Here is a 17,566-nt window from a genome sequence, read left to right on the forward strand (position 1 = left end):
ATGTTGCTGTTGGTGAACAGTGTGACAGCAAGTTTGAACTAGCCAACTAGCTCCGCTGGTGGGAAAAGGCATGGGACTCATAGCGTCCTATTGCATGCAGAGGGAATTTGAAAGACAACCGATTATCCCGCCCCAATCCTTATTATTCTAGATTTGAGAGCAGCTTCGACACCATTGATCATAACCTTTTTAATTCCACCTTGCAAAGTGGGTTGGTCTCTCTGATAATGTTTTAAACTGGTTTCAAACCTACATTACTGGTAGAGATTTTTATGTCAGTCTAGAGGATCATGTGTCTGTGAAACATGATTTGGCCTTTGGTGTTGCCCAAGGGAACTGCCCTGGTCCTCTGCTTTTTCCCTATATATGCTTCCGTTAGGAAACATCATAAGTCAGCATAATGTAAACTTCCACAGCTATGCAGACGATACCCAATTATATATTTCTGTGGAGCCAACAAACCCAGATGGCCTTTGTTCCCTTATCGCATGCTTCCATTAATCAGTGGAAGAGCAACAATTTTTTTAAAGCTAAATGACGATAAACAGTTACTCTTAGCGAGACACCGTTCTTAGTAATCTTGGGAACCAAAAGTAACAAGCCTAGGTGTCATCTTAGATACAGAGTTAAGCTTTAAGCCCCATATCAGTAAAGTGACAGCTTATTTCCACCTGAGAAACATTGCCAAAGTGCAGAGAAATGAATCCATGCCTTTATCACTAGTAGGTTATACTACTGCAATGCACTTTTTTACTGGTCTCTCAAAGAAGCATATACAGAAATTGGAACTCATACAGAACTCTGCTGCTAGACTTTTAAAGCAACACCAAATAACTTTTCCTTTGTTGCACTCACGCTATTTGTTTATCCAGCTCCTGCTTTGCAAATAACAATGTCCACAGACAAGGTAGAATATGTTGCATGATTTTATGAAAGTAAGATGTATTGCGACATCATGCAAGTCAAATTTGTAGTTTCTTATGTCTCATTCCATCGAACTACAGATCCGCTACCCGATCTGACAAAAACTTACATAGTGCGGTTATAGCCGATAGAGGGCTGCAAAGCGAATGCAGAATTGCCGTTCACCCTGTTACGAGTTGATGAACCACTGAAACGATTTTGGAAACATTATTTTATAGCTCTAAATTCCATAGCACCTTTATACATCTCTGAACTTTTAATATCTTATCAAACATAAAGGAACCTTAGATCTTCCAATGCTAATCTTTTTAAATTGTGCTCAAAGTGCTCCACAAGCAAAGCGGAGAAGCTGCTTTTATCCATTATGCACCGAAGCTATGGAACACCCTGCCTCTGTACATCAAACAGGCAAATTCTGTAAACATCTTTAAAAAAGACCTGAAAACAACTCTATATGAGAGCTTTTAGTTAAGCTTTTAGAACTTTTAAAGTAATTGATAATATGCTTGTTTATCTCAAGTATTTTTTGTAAAAAAAAAAACAGTTTAGCGTACATATCGTACACCCGACAGGAACTTTTGGACATCGGTTCCTACAATTCTGACATCTTTATCAGCGTAATCCCATAGATTTCTAAGGATCACTTCAAGATCAACTCTTGACCCCTGATGCATATGCCAAGGCATCCAGGCCATCACAGATTACAAAACTACTAACTCCATCCCCCCACCACCAACACCTCCTTGCCTGATGAGTTGAACCACTTCTATGGCCACTTTGACAGGAACAACAAGGAGGTGGCCATCAAGGCTGTGATCTCTGCAGATCACCAGCCTCTCACACTCTCCACCACCGATGTGTGTGCGGCATTGAGCAGGACTAATTCACATAAGGCTGCTGGTCCTGATGGTATCCCCAGACGCATCCTCAGGGCCTGTGCAGTGCAGCTGACTGAGGTTTGGACTGACATATTTAATCTGTCACTAGCCCAGGCAGCTGTCCCCGCGTGCTTTAAAACCACCTCCATTGTGCTGGTGCGACCACTCCACTGCAACAAGCCTTAATGACTTCTGTCCAGTTGCACTCACCCCCATCATCATGAAGTGCTTCGAGAGGCTGGTCCTGGCCCACCTCAAGAACTGCTTACCACCCTCACTGGACCCCTTCCAATTCGCCTACCGTCAGAACAGGAGTACAGAGGATGCCATCTCTACGGCACTTCACTCTGCCCAGTCCCACATTGACAATAGCAACACCTATGAAAGAATGCTGTTCATTGACTTCAGCTCAGCATTTAACACCATCATCCCAAACTGATCACCAAACTCAGAGAACTGGGCATCAATACCTCCCTCTGTAACTGGATTCCGGACTTCCTATCCAACAGACCACAGTCTGTTAGGTTAGATAACCACACCTCCTCAACCCTCACCCTGAACACCGGCGTACCACAGGGATGTGCGCTGAGCCCTCTCCTGTACTCCCACTTCACCTACGACTGCACACCTGTACATGACTAACACCATTGTCAAGTTTGTAGACGACACTACTGTGATTGGTCTAATCAGCAACAACAATGAGACGGCCTACAGGGAGGGTGTCACCAGCTTCAAGTTTCTGGGGGCCGGATGCACTAACGTTTTTGCGTCCACTTCAGGCGTATTTGATTCGTAACGTGTGCATAAAAACAAGGCGAGGTATGTACAAACAGGCCTCACTGAGGAAAAAGTGCAGACTGCCTGTCGCGGGAGCTGAGAATGGCTATTTGTGCTTTTCTGTGTCATGCATATGTATTTATAGGAGGGTCAGGGGAAAGGGGTTAGTATCGCGCAAACAAAGGGGAGGAGAAGTCCCTGGGTGTCCACATCTTTGAGGACCTCTCTTTACCATCTTGTGAATTCGCATTTCTACTTAATTCTAAATCTGATATGTTTTATTTATTTATTGTTTGTTTGTATTATTACAATTTGTTTTTCTCTCTATTATTGTGATAAAAGCTCCAAATGTTAAACTTTGAGCTGCATCCAACATCCAACCTCTTTGTTTGACTTCTGGACTCTCTTCAGCTGTACTGAGAGTATTGGAATTGGAACTTATGATCTTTATATTCATAAGTGGTTTATGTCCTGATGTTTCTGTGATGTGTTCCTCCACATATGAGATGACTGTTGCTATTGCATTCTGTTCCTGTACTGTCCCTGTGTACATCTGTGTGTGAAGTCACGCTGTCTCTTCTTTGATGCGCATCATTGTAAATAAAACTCCGTTTTGGATTTTTCCTACCGGTCTGACTGGGTCTTCATTCATCTGTGGGATCAAATTACCATCAATACTCTCTTATTCCTTTACTATACAATTAATTCATAATACTATCCTCCTTTATTCTCTCTCTCTCTCTCTCACCTTGGTGTTCTCATCCACGGCCTTCTTCATGTTCAGCAGCAGGTGATTGTTGGGTCCTCCATCTCTCTCGTTCATGTAGACAATGCGGTCCAGGTCTGGAAAGTTCCGGTTCAGATCAATGCCCTGGGCATTACTGCGACCCACAAACCAGTCCTTCATCTCACCTGACTATACACACACACATACACACACACACACAAACACATACACAGATACACACACACACACACACACACACACACACACACACACACACACAGACACACACACACAGATACACACACACACACAGGGTAAGGAAAGGAAGAGAGAGAGAGAGAGAGAAAGAGAAAGAGAGAGAGAGAGGGGAAATAAGAGGTCAGGCAGGATATCAAATGCAGTTGTATGAGAAAGTATTTGTTTCGCTGTTAAATCTACTAATCTCATATACTACAGGTCATGAATAATCTGTATATGAAATCCCATATTGTGTTTGTATGTGCATTTTCCTGTGTAGCTGTGGGTGTGTGTCTATGGACATGTTTATACACCTGTGTGTGCATGTGTGTAGTGGTTAAGGAGCTGAGCTAGCAAAAGTTGTGGGCTCAATTCCCGGCTTCTACCGTTGAGCCCTTGAGCAAAGCACTGAACCCCGAGTTGCTCTGGGGACAATGGCCCTTGTAACAGAATTGACATATGTAAGGCGCTTTGGATAGAAGTGTCTACTAAATGAATACATGTAAATGTGTGTGTGTGTGTGGGGGGGGGGGTGGGGTTACCTGGGAGGCAGCCTTCTCAAAGCCGTCGGGGTTCATAGAGGGCATGATGTGTATGCGTGTGGAGTGGAGGAGGTTGATGATGGTGTCGTTGCCCTGCTGGTACTCATTGCACAGGTACTGGGCCAGGTAGATCAGCAGCTCCCGCCCCACAGCCTCGTTCCCATGCATGTTCCCAATGTACTTAAACTCGGGCTCGCCTGCAACACACACGCACACACACACAAGGACAAAGCCATAAGCTACAACTGAACACACATGGAGTTTCAGGAGAAACGTGAAATCACATATAAAAACTCTAACTACACAGGGTTACACAGGAGTTATTCAGTCTCAGCTTGGCCAATTAAGGTAATTAGCAGTCCACAGCATTTCAATCTGGCTTAAAATGGCACGGAGATCAGGGAGGATATTCTGTCTGAGAGTAGGCTGACCCCATTATTGAAGGCAATGGAAATTTGGGATCTACACTTTTTAGTCTTTGCCATGATCACAAGGAAATAAACACTTTTTTATAATCCTTCCCAGGGCTATTTATCACACGACTGGGTCATATTAAACTAATGAAATGTGCTATTCTATATCCACGACTGAATTAAGACTTAACTGTAGGGTAATCTGTGACAACTTTTGGAATGGTTGGTCATCAACTTCCTTCTCTATTCCCATCCCAAAACCCTGCGGGTGCAGACTACGACACACTGTGGAGACCACACACAATGCAGGAACAGAGAGGATGTTCTTAGTGGTGGACAGGTCCAAGGGTGACATGTCCTTTCCCCTCTACTCTTTTCCCTGTATTCAAGCAGCTGCACCTCCAGTCACCAGTCGGTCAAGCTCCTAAAGTTTGCGGACGATACCACCCTCATTGGGCTAATCTCTGGTAGTGATGAGTCCACCTACAGGTGGGAGATTGACCATGTGGTGTCCTGGTGTGGACAAAACAGCTTGGAGCTAAATGCTCTAAAGACAGTGGAGATGGTTGTGGGCTTCAGGAGGAATCCAGCCCCACCCGCCCCCATCAGCCTGAGTGGCTACCCTGTAGAGTCTGTGGAGTCCTTCCACTTCCTGGGCATCATCATCACCCATCAAGTGGAAGCTGAACACCAGTGCCCTCACCAAAGAGGCACAGCAGAGGATGTACTTCCTGCAACAGTTGAAGAAATACAACCTGCCAAAGCCAATAATGGTGCTCTTCTACACCTCCATCATTGATACACCATGGTGCTCTTCTACACCTCCATCACTGAGTCACCATGGTGCTCTTCTACACCTCCATCATTGATACACCATGGTGCTCTTCTACACCTCCATCACTGAGTCACCATGGTGCTCTTCTACACCTCCATCATTGAGTCCTCATGGTGCTGATGGTGCTCTTCTCCACCTCCATCATTGAGTCCTCATGGTGCTGATGGTGCTCTTCTCCACCTCCATCATTGAGTCCTCATGGTGCTGATGGTGCTCTTCTCCACCTCCATCACTGAGTCATCATGGTGCTGATGGTGCTCTTCTAGACCTCCATCATTGAGTCCTCATGGTGCTGATGGTGCTCTTCTACACCTCCATCACTGAGTCCATCCTCACCTTCTCCATCACCATCTGGTACGCTGCGGCCTCTGCCAAGGACAAGCACAGACTGCAGCGTATCATTCGCTCTGCTGAGAGGGTGATTGGCTGCTGTTTGACACCCCCCCTCCACCTGCATGCCTCCAGGGCCCTGGGGCGGGCAGGTAGGATTGTGGCTAACCCCTCCCACCCTGGACACAATCTCTTTGAGCCCCTCCCCTACCACAGAGGGCTGCGGTCCATCAAGACCAAAACCTCACGGCACAAACTCGGCTTCTTCCCGACTGCAGTTGGCCTGCCCAACAAAGCCACTGTCACTGACACCGACTCTTAATCTCTTACCTTGACCCCACTTTGTTGTCACTAATGGTTGTCTGTCTTGTCCTAACATGTTGTCTATTTATTGTGTTATTGTATTTTATGTATTTTAATTATGTTACATGCCACAGGATGCCATGCACCTTGAGACCAAAGCAAATTCCTTGTATGTGAAAACCTACTTGCCAACAAAACCTGATTCTGATGTGGAGGGCATTCTGGCAACAGACATGAGTCACAGTGAAGCTAAAGGGTCTTCAAAACTGACTGATAGTGAAAGGCGCATAAAGCACAGCTGAGATGTAAGCAGCAAATTCTCTGCAGGACAAATATCCTTAGGATTTTTATTCAGTCATTCCATGATTATTGGGATACATAGGTGTTGCTTTTTTCAGGCTACATTTTCGATGGTAATCCCTTGTCAGTCAATAGTGAAAGTAATTAACTGTGTAGAACTGTTTTGTTGTTGACTATGAGACCACGGTGAAGTTAGTTTCACTTCGCCTAGGAGTTCAAATAATAGGCCAAAATAGAGCTAGAGACTCTGCAAACCTGACCGCCTCAATCTGGTGAACTTCTCAAATCGATTCCCACAAAGTGAGCTTTCCATGGATATCCTTCCCTCCTTCCAAAAAACCAAAAAAACACCCATGGCATGACAAAATACAACCACACACACTTACTCTGACAATTTTGACTTTTATTTGATGACACTGTGTGTGTGTCCTGGATTCTATACGTCTGTGTCCCGATGTCTTGTCTGTGGCGTGTGTGATGTGTGATCGTTGTTTATCCTATCCTGTCTGGCTGTTAATCACTCCTGACCTGTTTTTCACAGACTGTCTCACTCTCATTTCCTATCTGTCTCCAACATACATAACACCCAGCTCTTGCCCTATAGGTACCTTGTGGTCAGACAATCGGACTCTGTCACAGTCCTTTTTGTTGGATAAAAGACAAAGATGTGCCGATTCCAAGAAATGCAGCTTTAAAAGGTAATCTGGTATGGAGCAGGGTTGTGCAAAGTTCAAATTGCAATTCTGCTTCCTGTTTACTACCTCAATTGAAATGCAAGGGAAATTCAAGAATTTTATTGGAATTTAAGAGCCAGTTTCAATTCAATTCTGGAATTTTGCACAACCCTGGTATGGAGTGGTTCACCATTAGGGTTGCAAAATTCCGGGAATTTTCAAAGTTGGAAACTTACCATGGGAATTAATGGGAATATATGGGAATTAACAGGAATAAACGGGAATTAATGGGAATAAACTGGGAATTTTTAATATGGCAAGTTAGTCTATAACAGGGAACTTAAATGTAGTGGACAAAACCCTATCTTGCAGTCTAATATTAGTTAAAACAACCTGATTTAATGCAATTTCAGTCGAATTTCTACCCTGCACATATGTCAATCACATGCACACAGCAATCGGCATAGGCTGCTAGACATAAAGGAAACCTATGGTGCGTTTATATGCATGGGGGAAAATTGTTCCAACCAATCAGATTTTGTTGTTGAGTGGTGTGGTGTATCTTGGGCAGTTCAGTGTTGCTAGTTTAGCACGCTAGTAAACCATAGGCGGTGAATGGGATTCCCGCTAGCATGCTAGCTAGCTTTGTATGCTAAGCTAAGCAAAAATACAAACATACAAATCATATTGCTTATTACGTAACAAAATGTTAATGTTTGTATATGAAACAGTTTGTATGAATTACCCTAAATTCCCATTAATTCCCGTAAATTCCCATTAATTCCTATAATTTCCTTTAATTCCATGATAGTTTCCAATTTGGAATATTTCCAAAATTCCCCAGCTTAACTTCCCATGGTAAGTTTCCGGAAATTTTCCGCCCCTTTGCAACCCTATTCACCATTGTGTTACTCTCTTTCAGACTTCCACTTTAGAAAGATGGAATGATGGAAAAGTCATAGAAATGACCAACTCTTATATTACTAAGCAATATGTAAACATGTAATTTCGATTCAATCACTTAAATGATTTATTCACTCTATACTCTGTAATTGATATGTTGCCCTCTTTTAATTAGGATGAGACGTACAGTGGTCTTCTTCTGCACATAAAGCAATGCAAAACCAACATTTTGCACATGCACACACACACACACACACTCTCAATCCCAGGACTTGAAACAGCCCAGATGCAGAGCAGATGGGGGGTTGTAGCTGCAGGGGTCATGGAGGAGTGCAGCTTTTCCCTGTTAGACTGTCTCCATTTTACATTTCCATCGAAGTTGTACAAACACACTTCCAGACTCACACAGACCTATAAACATGATATCCCCCCCCCCCCACCACCACCACCACCACCACCACCATGCACACACAAATAAACACAAACACACTTTAACTGTGTTTTTAACTGTTTAACTGCATTTGTGCATTGTCACATCGCATGGGTTTCGTGTGCTGTATGATTGTGAGTGTGGTTGCCATTTACTTGCTTGAGCTGTAAAAGCTCTCTATCTCTCTATCTCATCTGTTGCAGATGCATGCGATCACAGAGGAGGAGAGGGCTGTAAAAGCTCTCTATCTCTCTATTTCATCTGTTGCAGATGCATGCTATCACAGAGGAGGAGAGGGCTGTAAAAGCTCTCAATAAGCGCTTTCAGACATACGTGTAAGACCGGAGGTTCTGCCGATGTTAAACGGTGGGGCCGTATATCTGAACGACATAACCGGTCATATGGAAGTCCGAATTCACCCGGTGTTTATACTACCCCCGACCTAGTATTTCCTCCGGACATTATGTAAATGTGCTGTGTCTGAACGAGGCGTAGAACATGCGGTTAAAATTCACACCTAGTGAGAGGGCGTGTTGGTGACGTTTCTTTCGTGCGTCCATGTGGTTAAATCTGACTTAAATGCCAGTGTTATGATGGAGTGGCATAGTGCTGTCCAGAAAATCTCCGACATGGAAAGATGCAGACATCACGGAGCTACTATCCATGAGGGCATACAACATTTTGATAAAACACATGAAGGGAATGGCACGTTGTAGCCTACAACTGCATGGCAAGGCCAAACTAATTCAAAAGACTGAATCATCATAAGCAGAAGGCGCTGAAAAGGCAGTAGCCTACAGCGACGTCGTTGACGACAATAACATTTAATAAATTGTTAGCCAACACTGTTTTCTGTTCATTGATAGCCTTAGGCAGAATTAGGCTACAGAAAAGAATACAGGATTTATTTCTCTCCCGGCAGTAAAGACAGTAGATTCGTGTTTAAAATTAAATGAAAACTAAAGGTAGGCTATAGGCTAATTATGCATATGACCATCCAGAGGAGGCTGGTGATCTGTCAAGAATGATGAAGATCGTAAGATACAGATGGTTTTATTGTTGCTGTCATTATTACCACAAACACGAATTGACAACGAAACCATGGTGATCGTGGGTTATATCTTGCCTGCTTATTAGGCCATGCACAGCCCTGTCAGAACTCCGTGTAGCATGCATACTGGCAGTTTTCATAAACCATCACCAACTAGTTCGCACTTTGGATATATCGTTGGATTGTGAAAAGCCCAATTTCGAATAACTACAGTAGCCTACAACAGATGAGGTAGGATGCATCTTTTGCAATTAGAATTTCGTGTTGGTGAGACCTGTTGCCTATCAGTAGACATGTCATCACGAGTTCCACGACAGCTTAGCTAGTGCCACCGAAATATGACACTGAAATCCTTTCACTATTGGAGTCGCTCAGATAGAAACAGCTGTAACGTGGTTAGGACACTTTTGCTGTGGAGTGGAGACGCCATAAGTTAGGTGTGGTTTTGACAATCAGAAAAGCAATATACTGAAATAGTTTAATGATGTAAAGTCAAGTGCTGGTCTGGTGTGTGTGCACGCAGTTTTTATTGATGAGTCGGAGTGGCAAGGGCATTATAAAACCTCTCGCTCTTAGGCCTACTCATACACCGCGTTGAAATGGCGTAGCTGTCTAAATTCAAATCATATCATGCTAGGGGAGAAATCGTTGGACATCCATTATTTTGTTATTCAGCACCCATGGTCAAAAATATGTTCCCGCACGCCTGCATGGGGATAGTATGCTTTTGGAAAAAAATAAATCATGAAAAAACTTCACTGTTATGTAGTATTTTGTTTGTTGCTTAAAAACGTTGTATGATGGCCTTGAAGTCTTGAGTTAGCCGACTGAATTGGCTGGTAGCCTACCATAAAGTGTGTGCATGCTCTCTCTCTACAACGCAAACCAGATTCTGGCACATAACGTTGAAAACAGATAAATGTGTTTACTCGAAGCACACATACAAATACTGTATGTGCGCACTTACGTGACTATCCTACTTCAAGTATTAGCCTACGCACAATAGATTTCTCTTCTTTAGCCTATAATGCATAGGCTACACTTTGTAAACAAAAATCAGCTGTGACAGGCAGCGGCCGCATATATTCTGCGTCATATATCTCGCATCTTGTGAACTCTAAGCCCCCACCCCTCACTCGACAACCACACGGAGATTCTGTAATGTGCGTGTATGTCGTTCACACATACGTCCGTATAAGGTCAGTATTAGGTCCGCAGGTTAGCATCATATCTGAATCATCCGAAGGGTAGGACCTCCGTTTGACAAACCTCCTCATATACTCCGGAGGTTATATCTGAAAGCGCTTTATCTCTCTATCTCATCTGTTGCAGATGCATGCTATCACAGAGGAGGAGAGGGCTGTAAAAGCTCTCTATCTCTCTATCTCATCTGTTGCAGATGCATGCTATCACAAAGGAGGAGAGGGCTGAGCACAGTCCAGCATGAAGGGCACGTATGCGTGTACACGTGTGTGTTCATGTGTGTATGTGTGTGAGAGAGAGAGATTGATTGAGGTGATTGATGGGTCATTTCCAGGCGCACAATGCACACTAATCACATGAGGCCAAGAGAGGAAGTGGACTTTATATACAGCACATTTCCCATGATTCAGTGAGGCTGAGGAACCAAATCAACCAGACGCAAGCAGCAACAATGAGCCCAGCTGTAGAATATGTGAAACCCACTAAAATCCTATATGCCTTAAATACAGACACATACAAGGATTAATTTACAGTATAGTATAACAATAATTTAAGCATTATATTAACTCATGTCACACACCAAGAGTCAGTCTTTTATATTACTACAATTGTCCTATTTAAGTGTTGCCTGTTAATAACACTTTGTCTAAGGCCTGAGTGGGCTCCACAGGATCACCCTAGGGCTGTGTTCTGTCACTACTATTACTCATGCTCTATACCAATGACTGTCAGAGTAAGTTTGAGTCCAGGTACATAATCAAGTAGGCTAATGATTACACCAATGACTGTCAGAGTAAGTTTGAGTCGAGGTACATAATCAAGTAGGCTAATGAGTGATTGTCTCCTGCAGGACCATGCGGTGGGCCATGGTCCAGGTCTTAGACAATTTTATTACAAGGTGTAATGACTTTTCTACGCAACAGCGTCTCTCAGGCAAAAGAAAGTGTGTTGACCTCCACTGGTCGTAACCTTCTTCCACAGCTCTGACTGCCATCAATGGCACAGCTGTGGCGACAGTAAGCAAGTACAAATGCTTGGACGCCATCTTGGGTGATAAATTGACCTTTGAGTTAAAGGAAATTCAATGTTGACACAGATCACTTCTAAAAATCTTTTATTCATCTTTATTGAGTCAATTTAACTGAAATCTAACAAAACAACTGCTATGATCTGCTAATTTCGATTTATTGTGTGTACTTCATGCCCTTATTTATGTGTCATGTGATTCTATGTTTATGGGTGCTGAGTACTTGTGAACCAAATTGCCCATTGGGGACATTAAAGATTATCCAATCCAATCCCATCCAAACTGGTTATACTGTGATACAGTCTGTTTATATCTGGTTATACTGTGACACAGTAATAACAGACACGCAACCCCATCACTTTCACTGTCCACTATAGACCCTTTCAAGAGAGTTCCATTATCAGCATCATAGTTGGCCCCACAAGGCTTCCGTTTTAACATTCCATATGTTATCTTAATGCAGAGGAAGTAGATTGGGAACCAAATAGAACGTTCAAGCATTGTTTTTGTTTTTATTGTTGAAAGGGTCAATATGCATGCAATTCTTTGCTGGTGTTTTGAAAGCTCATGCCATTTTAAAAAAGGAATTACCAGTGCATGTAAAGTGGTTGATACAATGGTGCTTGGGTAATTGATTGAGTTTTTTAGTAGTCATGGTTGCGAAATGTAGAATGTAAGCTATAGATTTTGTGCTGCTCTACGATGTCAGGACATGCCAACAGCTAGAGCAACCAGGCAGCTACAATGTTACACTCTGGTCTGGGTGCATGAGTTAAAAGTGCCCAACAGCTAGCGAAGTCAGTAGGCTACAAAGTTACACTCTGGTCTGGGTGCATGAGTTAAAAGTGCCCCCCAGAGTGTAGCAAACATTACCTCACAATTTTGTATGCATTCAGGGGACTAGCTACCTGTCCTCTGAATACACTGTAAAAAAAAAAAAAAAACATGGTCTCTGTAAACAGCCCAGACTGCAAAAAACGGCAACAAAACAGCCTGATGCAGCCAGGACCATGAAATATAACAAACGTTTCCAGCAATGCACCGACGAGATATGCATTTAGGAGAACTTCAGTTGCACGGGAGGGTGGGGGAGGGAGGGGCAAGCTAGCTCTGTTTTGTTTTAACGTCAACAGAAGTGACATTACCCAACAGCGCTTAGAGCACCTTTAAGTTGATGCTTAGTAAATTGTGCCTAAGGGGACAGTTTGAAATTGTTTTAAATTGCATGCTGCCACCAATGACTAAAACTTTGTGAAAGGCCTGCTTAGCAGGTGAGGGGTTACACTGAACAAAATGTTACATATTCTTATTCAACTAGATATGACACTCATGCACTATAGTTCATTTTGTAGGCCATTATTGCTATGTCTGGACCTATCTTACAAAAATGTGGGCTGAAAATGTTCAAATAAAGCAAAACATTGATATTATAAGCTTCTTTTGGAGTTTGTCTTCGTTCTTTTTTGTTTTTTTGGTTGTTGCTGTTGTTGATGATTCGCTAGTGTTATGTGCTGAGCTGCAGGTCCACTTAATTTCAGTTAAAGTTGTTTCTATTAGCTGAAAGCAAATAAAAAGCAATTATCTTTCTTAGAGTTGAAAGACTGTTCATTTAGTTTGTTGGTTCGTTTGAAGGTAAATTTGCTTTAATTTAACATGACAAAGAAGCAAAATCAGCTTTATTTTGTCATATACAATCAAAGTGTTATTTTTTATATTGGAGTTAATATCTGTAATTTCATGATATTCCTTTAGCTTGCTTGTGCACACACACACACACACACACACAGCTGATAGAAAGGCCTTTAGGAAATGAGGCAGTAAGCTGTGTTGATCAAACACACACACACACACACACACACACACACACCAACTGAAGTGAAATGGTGAATCATTAATTTCTCTGACGTCAATATGCTCTTTCTCCAAATGAAGACACAGCCGTGTTGTTTGAACACACCGCTATAGCTGGGCCTGCATCACTAGATAGAGACATCACATTGATGAAATGATGTGTACAAAGATGTCCAAGCACACATAAACATGAGTGGGAGGGGGAAAGGCTACAGAGAGAGAGAGTAAATGTAAAATTAATCCCCAAAATAAATCACTTTACATAAGACACAACGCAGCCTGTTCGTCTGTCACATTGACTCACTGTTCCCTCTCTCTCTCTCTCTCTCTCTCTCTGAGAGAGAGAGAGAGAGAGAGAGAGAGAGAGAGAGGAGTGATGGTGCTGCATTTCTTGATCAAACAATGCTATTACACCATAATGAACACCACCAAAAGAGACCGGTTGTGCCTTGGTAGAAACTGGTTCCTCATTAAGCATGACTTTTCACATTCACTCTTCAGTCTTCAGCACACTAAAGTGCACTCTACCATCACAGATAAGCACACATCTGCTGTTTGTTCCCTGAAGCTGGGAATGCAATGTGGCTTGGATTTTCATTTTAATGATGCAGTAGGTAAAAAAAGAGTCCAAAATGTACCTCATTAATAGAACCCTTTTTGAAAGTGCAATTATTATTTATACATGTTGCTGATCAGCCTATTAATTGCCTGTCACAGTTGAAGTTGGAACAAATCTCCATATCATCTATTGCACCTAGCTTATAAAACATGCAGATGCTCTGTCTCCCGTTATGTGACACTTTAGAGTCCTTAACTTGCTAATGGTAAAATTCAGTAATCATATTGCTGACCTAAACCAGCACCTTGTCTATCTTCATTTTAATATTTAAATAGAAATTATTAATGAGGAAAAAAAGTTATACCCAAGGCATACAATGCTTTCAATTAAAAAAAAAAAACTTGTATGATTCTGTCTAATTGTTTGTCATGTTTTGCACCAGGTTGCTATATTGCCTTAATAGTGTTGGTATCATATTACCAGCCTTGTTGTTAGCAAAGCTTTGTTGACTACACGTGGCTGTGGACATTAAATTAAGTGCATTCTATGGAGGGGAATAGAGATCTCATAGTGTTTAATTGTGGAATCACAATACAATCAATGCCCTTCGGTAGCCAGAAATATATTAATTTTTCATATGGTTTCCAACAAGTGTTCTCCTTCGATTTTAAAAATGTGCACAGTTTTAGCACAGATTTAACATGTCCAAAACTACAAAAGAGACAGAATGACAAAAAGACAGAATGACAGTTGAATATTTAGCCTAACACCAGACATCCAATACATACCCTAAAATCATTTTAGTTTATACGTAAGACACATACCAGATTCACCAAACATCAGACAATAGGAATCATGTCTTTTTTCAGGCCATGTATGCTGCTCGGTTGGTTCTTCGTTTGCCCCCCTTACCCCTGGCTATAAGGCTGGGCTTTTTCTGAAAGCTGAAACCATTCTGGTTTTGAATAAGCTTTTCTGATTCCACCTTATGGGCTGCTTTCTCAATCTTCTGCCTGGTAAAAGCTTTCCCAAAAGGCTGGATCTGTTTCCAGGCATTGCCACCCCATTAGTGTTTCCCTGAAGCTCAACTGAAGCACACACATATAAGCCACGTTAGGCATGTTCTGTGGATCACCTCCAGCTGGATATACCACATCCATGTCATCATGAGCTTTTTCTTTTGTTATGCCAAGTCAAATCAAAACAAAAAGTTTTGTTGTGACGTGTTTTTTTTTTTTACCTTTTAACACAAGCACATACACACACATGCACTATGTATGTGGTTGTGTGAGCGTGAGTGTGTGCGTGTGCGTGTGTGGCTACACAGTGGGAACAGATGGTCTGAGCGAGACACAAGGCATTGCGCGCCTAAGTCCTCCTCACCCTCAGCCAACCACACAAGTGCACCACACAGCCCCCAGCAATAAGCCGATCTGTCGCCACGGAAACGACTATTCCTGCCTCACCTCAGATTTCTCCATTACACTCACTGTGATGGGTCAAAACACTTGACAGAACAGAAGTGCAATATTATCCATCCTTCTCAATCTCAATCATCAATATTATCCATCCTTCTCAATCTCAATCATAAATACTATCCATCCTTCTCAATCTTAATCATCTCAATCTATTTTTTTCCCTTTGGTGTGCAGCCACTGGGGAGCAGCTGGTTGCTCTTGGTAACAAGGCAGGGGCACTTGCTGAAACTCATCTGGTAGCAATAACGGCTCCATCCGTCCAGTGACTCACTCCCAGTGCACACACACTCACTCTCAAATGGGGGACTAACTGGGCTATTTTAGTCACACTTACCCCTCTACTGCACCCCCTTAATTAACAGACACACACACACACACACACACACACACACACACACACACACTAAACATGACCACAAGGAACCTCTACCCAATGGTACAAGTCAAGTCAACTATTGAATATCAACCGTGATGAATTATAAATAATTAATCAATTCCTCTGCAGTGCTGCATTTAGGAACATTTGACTCCTTTGCCTCATTATTTTACCTCAACAGCTCATTTTGTCCTCCGGTGATATATGTCGTCAGTCCTCTGTCAGAGAGGAACACTGCATGAACACAATATCCTGGAGACTCCTCTTTCTGTCAACATAGTGTAGCCTACCTGCTAAATCACTAAGGTACCATGGACATTTCCGACCCATTGATTTTACTGAGGCAGAAATCTGTGGTGCAAAGATCTGAAATGATTACACACAGTGAATTGCAATATTTCATGAACAAACACCCAACAGCATAATGGCATTCTAAAGGCTGAGTTAGCACAGTATCAATGTATCTCTCTATCTCTCTCTCTTACATAGCCTACACCAAAAGGACCTCCAATCCAGGAGTGGGGTGGGGAGTGAATAATCAAGGCCCTCTACTGCTCTCTGGCATATAAATTCACGCCTCTATGTGTAAAAAAACTTGCGTGGTTATGTGGTTACTATGGTCACTTACGTTTGTTTATCTATTATCATAAATTGTATTATTAAAATAAGGCATGATGCGTGGTTCACAAAAGCTTGGACAATCTACGTCTTTTAGTTATTTAGTACAAGCGAGTTGATTCTATCGCGCAAAATGGCGACCACTAGATTACGTTCAACCCTGCGCTTCAACATCTAACGTTACCTGTAGAAGTTCCCCCTTTATAGTTTATAGCCTAGATTGATGGGTTATAGGCCCATTTAGAAAGGATGAACCCAATACACTATTAAAAAACATTAACACCTGAACCCATCTCGCACTGCTCCTGCTACCTGACAGCTTGTGCCAAAGATGCGTGACTGACTTTTAACCTCCATATGCAACAAAATAACGGACAAAATTGTATTGGGCGAAAAAATATGAATCTATACGATTTCATGGAAATTATTTGGACAGGGATTACATTTTATTTCACCAAATGAATAGTCTACCAAATGAATGCGCTGGACTGTCACAAAGAGATTGACAGGAGTCTAGGTGGGCTTACTGACCTGGTTCGTGAACTCCGGGGTTGTCAGACATCTCCAGGACCAGTAGCTCGCGGCCCTCAGAGCTTTCACCGATAGTGTAGATACGTGAGATGGAAGGACACTGCAACCAAACGGACACAAGCGCCTTTCGCATCTCATCGTAGCGATGATATTCGAACGAGATGTCGCCATCTCCACCCGAGCTACTAGGGGCTGCATCTGTGAACGCTGCCAGCCCAACGAGAGCTCCACAAAACACCACCGACAGGACCAACCTCATGGTGTCTCACTGTCTACTCCGTGTTTGCCTTTTTACGAAGCTTTTTCTCGTCGCCTGAAATTGTGTTTTCCTCTCTGTATCACTAATAATGTGCGATGTCGTGTAGCCTAGTCGTGCGCAGCAGCAGTGCGAGCGGATCAGTGATGATGACAATGCGCGTGTCCGTATTTGACGCTACCTGTCTGCTTCTGGAGAGCAGCCCAATGCCGACTGCAGAAGCGCGTCACCACTGGCTAAAATCCTTGCTAGTGCGCGATCCCGCAAGGAGTGACACTGCACAGGGGCGTGGTTTGCCTTTGGCGAGATAGTTCTCAGAGGAAAGACAAACTGAAAGGTAGCG

The 17,566-nt window shown here is 42.7% G+C and overlaps 1 protein-coding gene across 1 annotated transcript in view; it reads right to left on the reverse strand.

Moving 5' to 3' along the window:
* cpe (carboxypeptidase E) overlaps positions 1-17,409 on the reverse strand; it is a 25,001-nt gene extending 7,592 nt beyond the window's left edge. The window contains exons 1-3 of the mRNA XM_076295468.1: positions 16,968-17,409; positions 4,086-4,282; positions 3,328-3,495 (exon numbers count right to left, since the gene is read on the reverse strand). Of these exons, the coding sequence (XP_076151583.1) occupies positions 3,328-3,495; positions 4,086-4,282; positions 16,968-17,226 (624 nt within the window). The 5' untranslated portion in view covers positions 17,227-17,409. The remainder of the gene's footprint in view (positions 1-3,327; positions 3,496-4,085; positions 4,283-16,967) is intronic.
* Between the last annotated feature and the right edge of the window lie 157 nt (positions 17,410-17,566).

Source organism: Alosa pseudoharengus, unplaced genomic scaffold (assembly GCF_046254945.1).
Source record: "Alosa pseudoharengus isolate Yale_2024_CS ecotype anadromous, Long Island Sound unplaced genomic scaffold, YU_APseudo_1.1 YU_APseudo_1.1_scf_2, whole genome shotgun sequence".
In the NCBI taxonomy this organism is placed as follows: Eukaryota; Metazoa; Chordata; class Actinopteri; order Clupeiformes; family Clupeidae; genus Alosa; species Alosa pseudoharengus.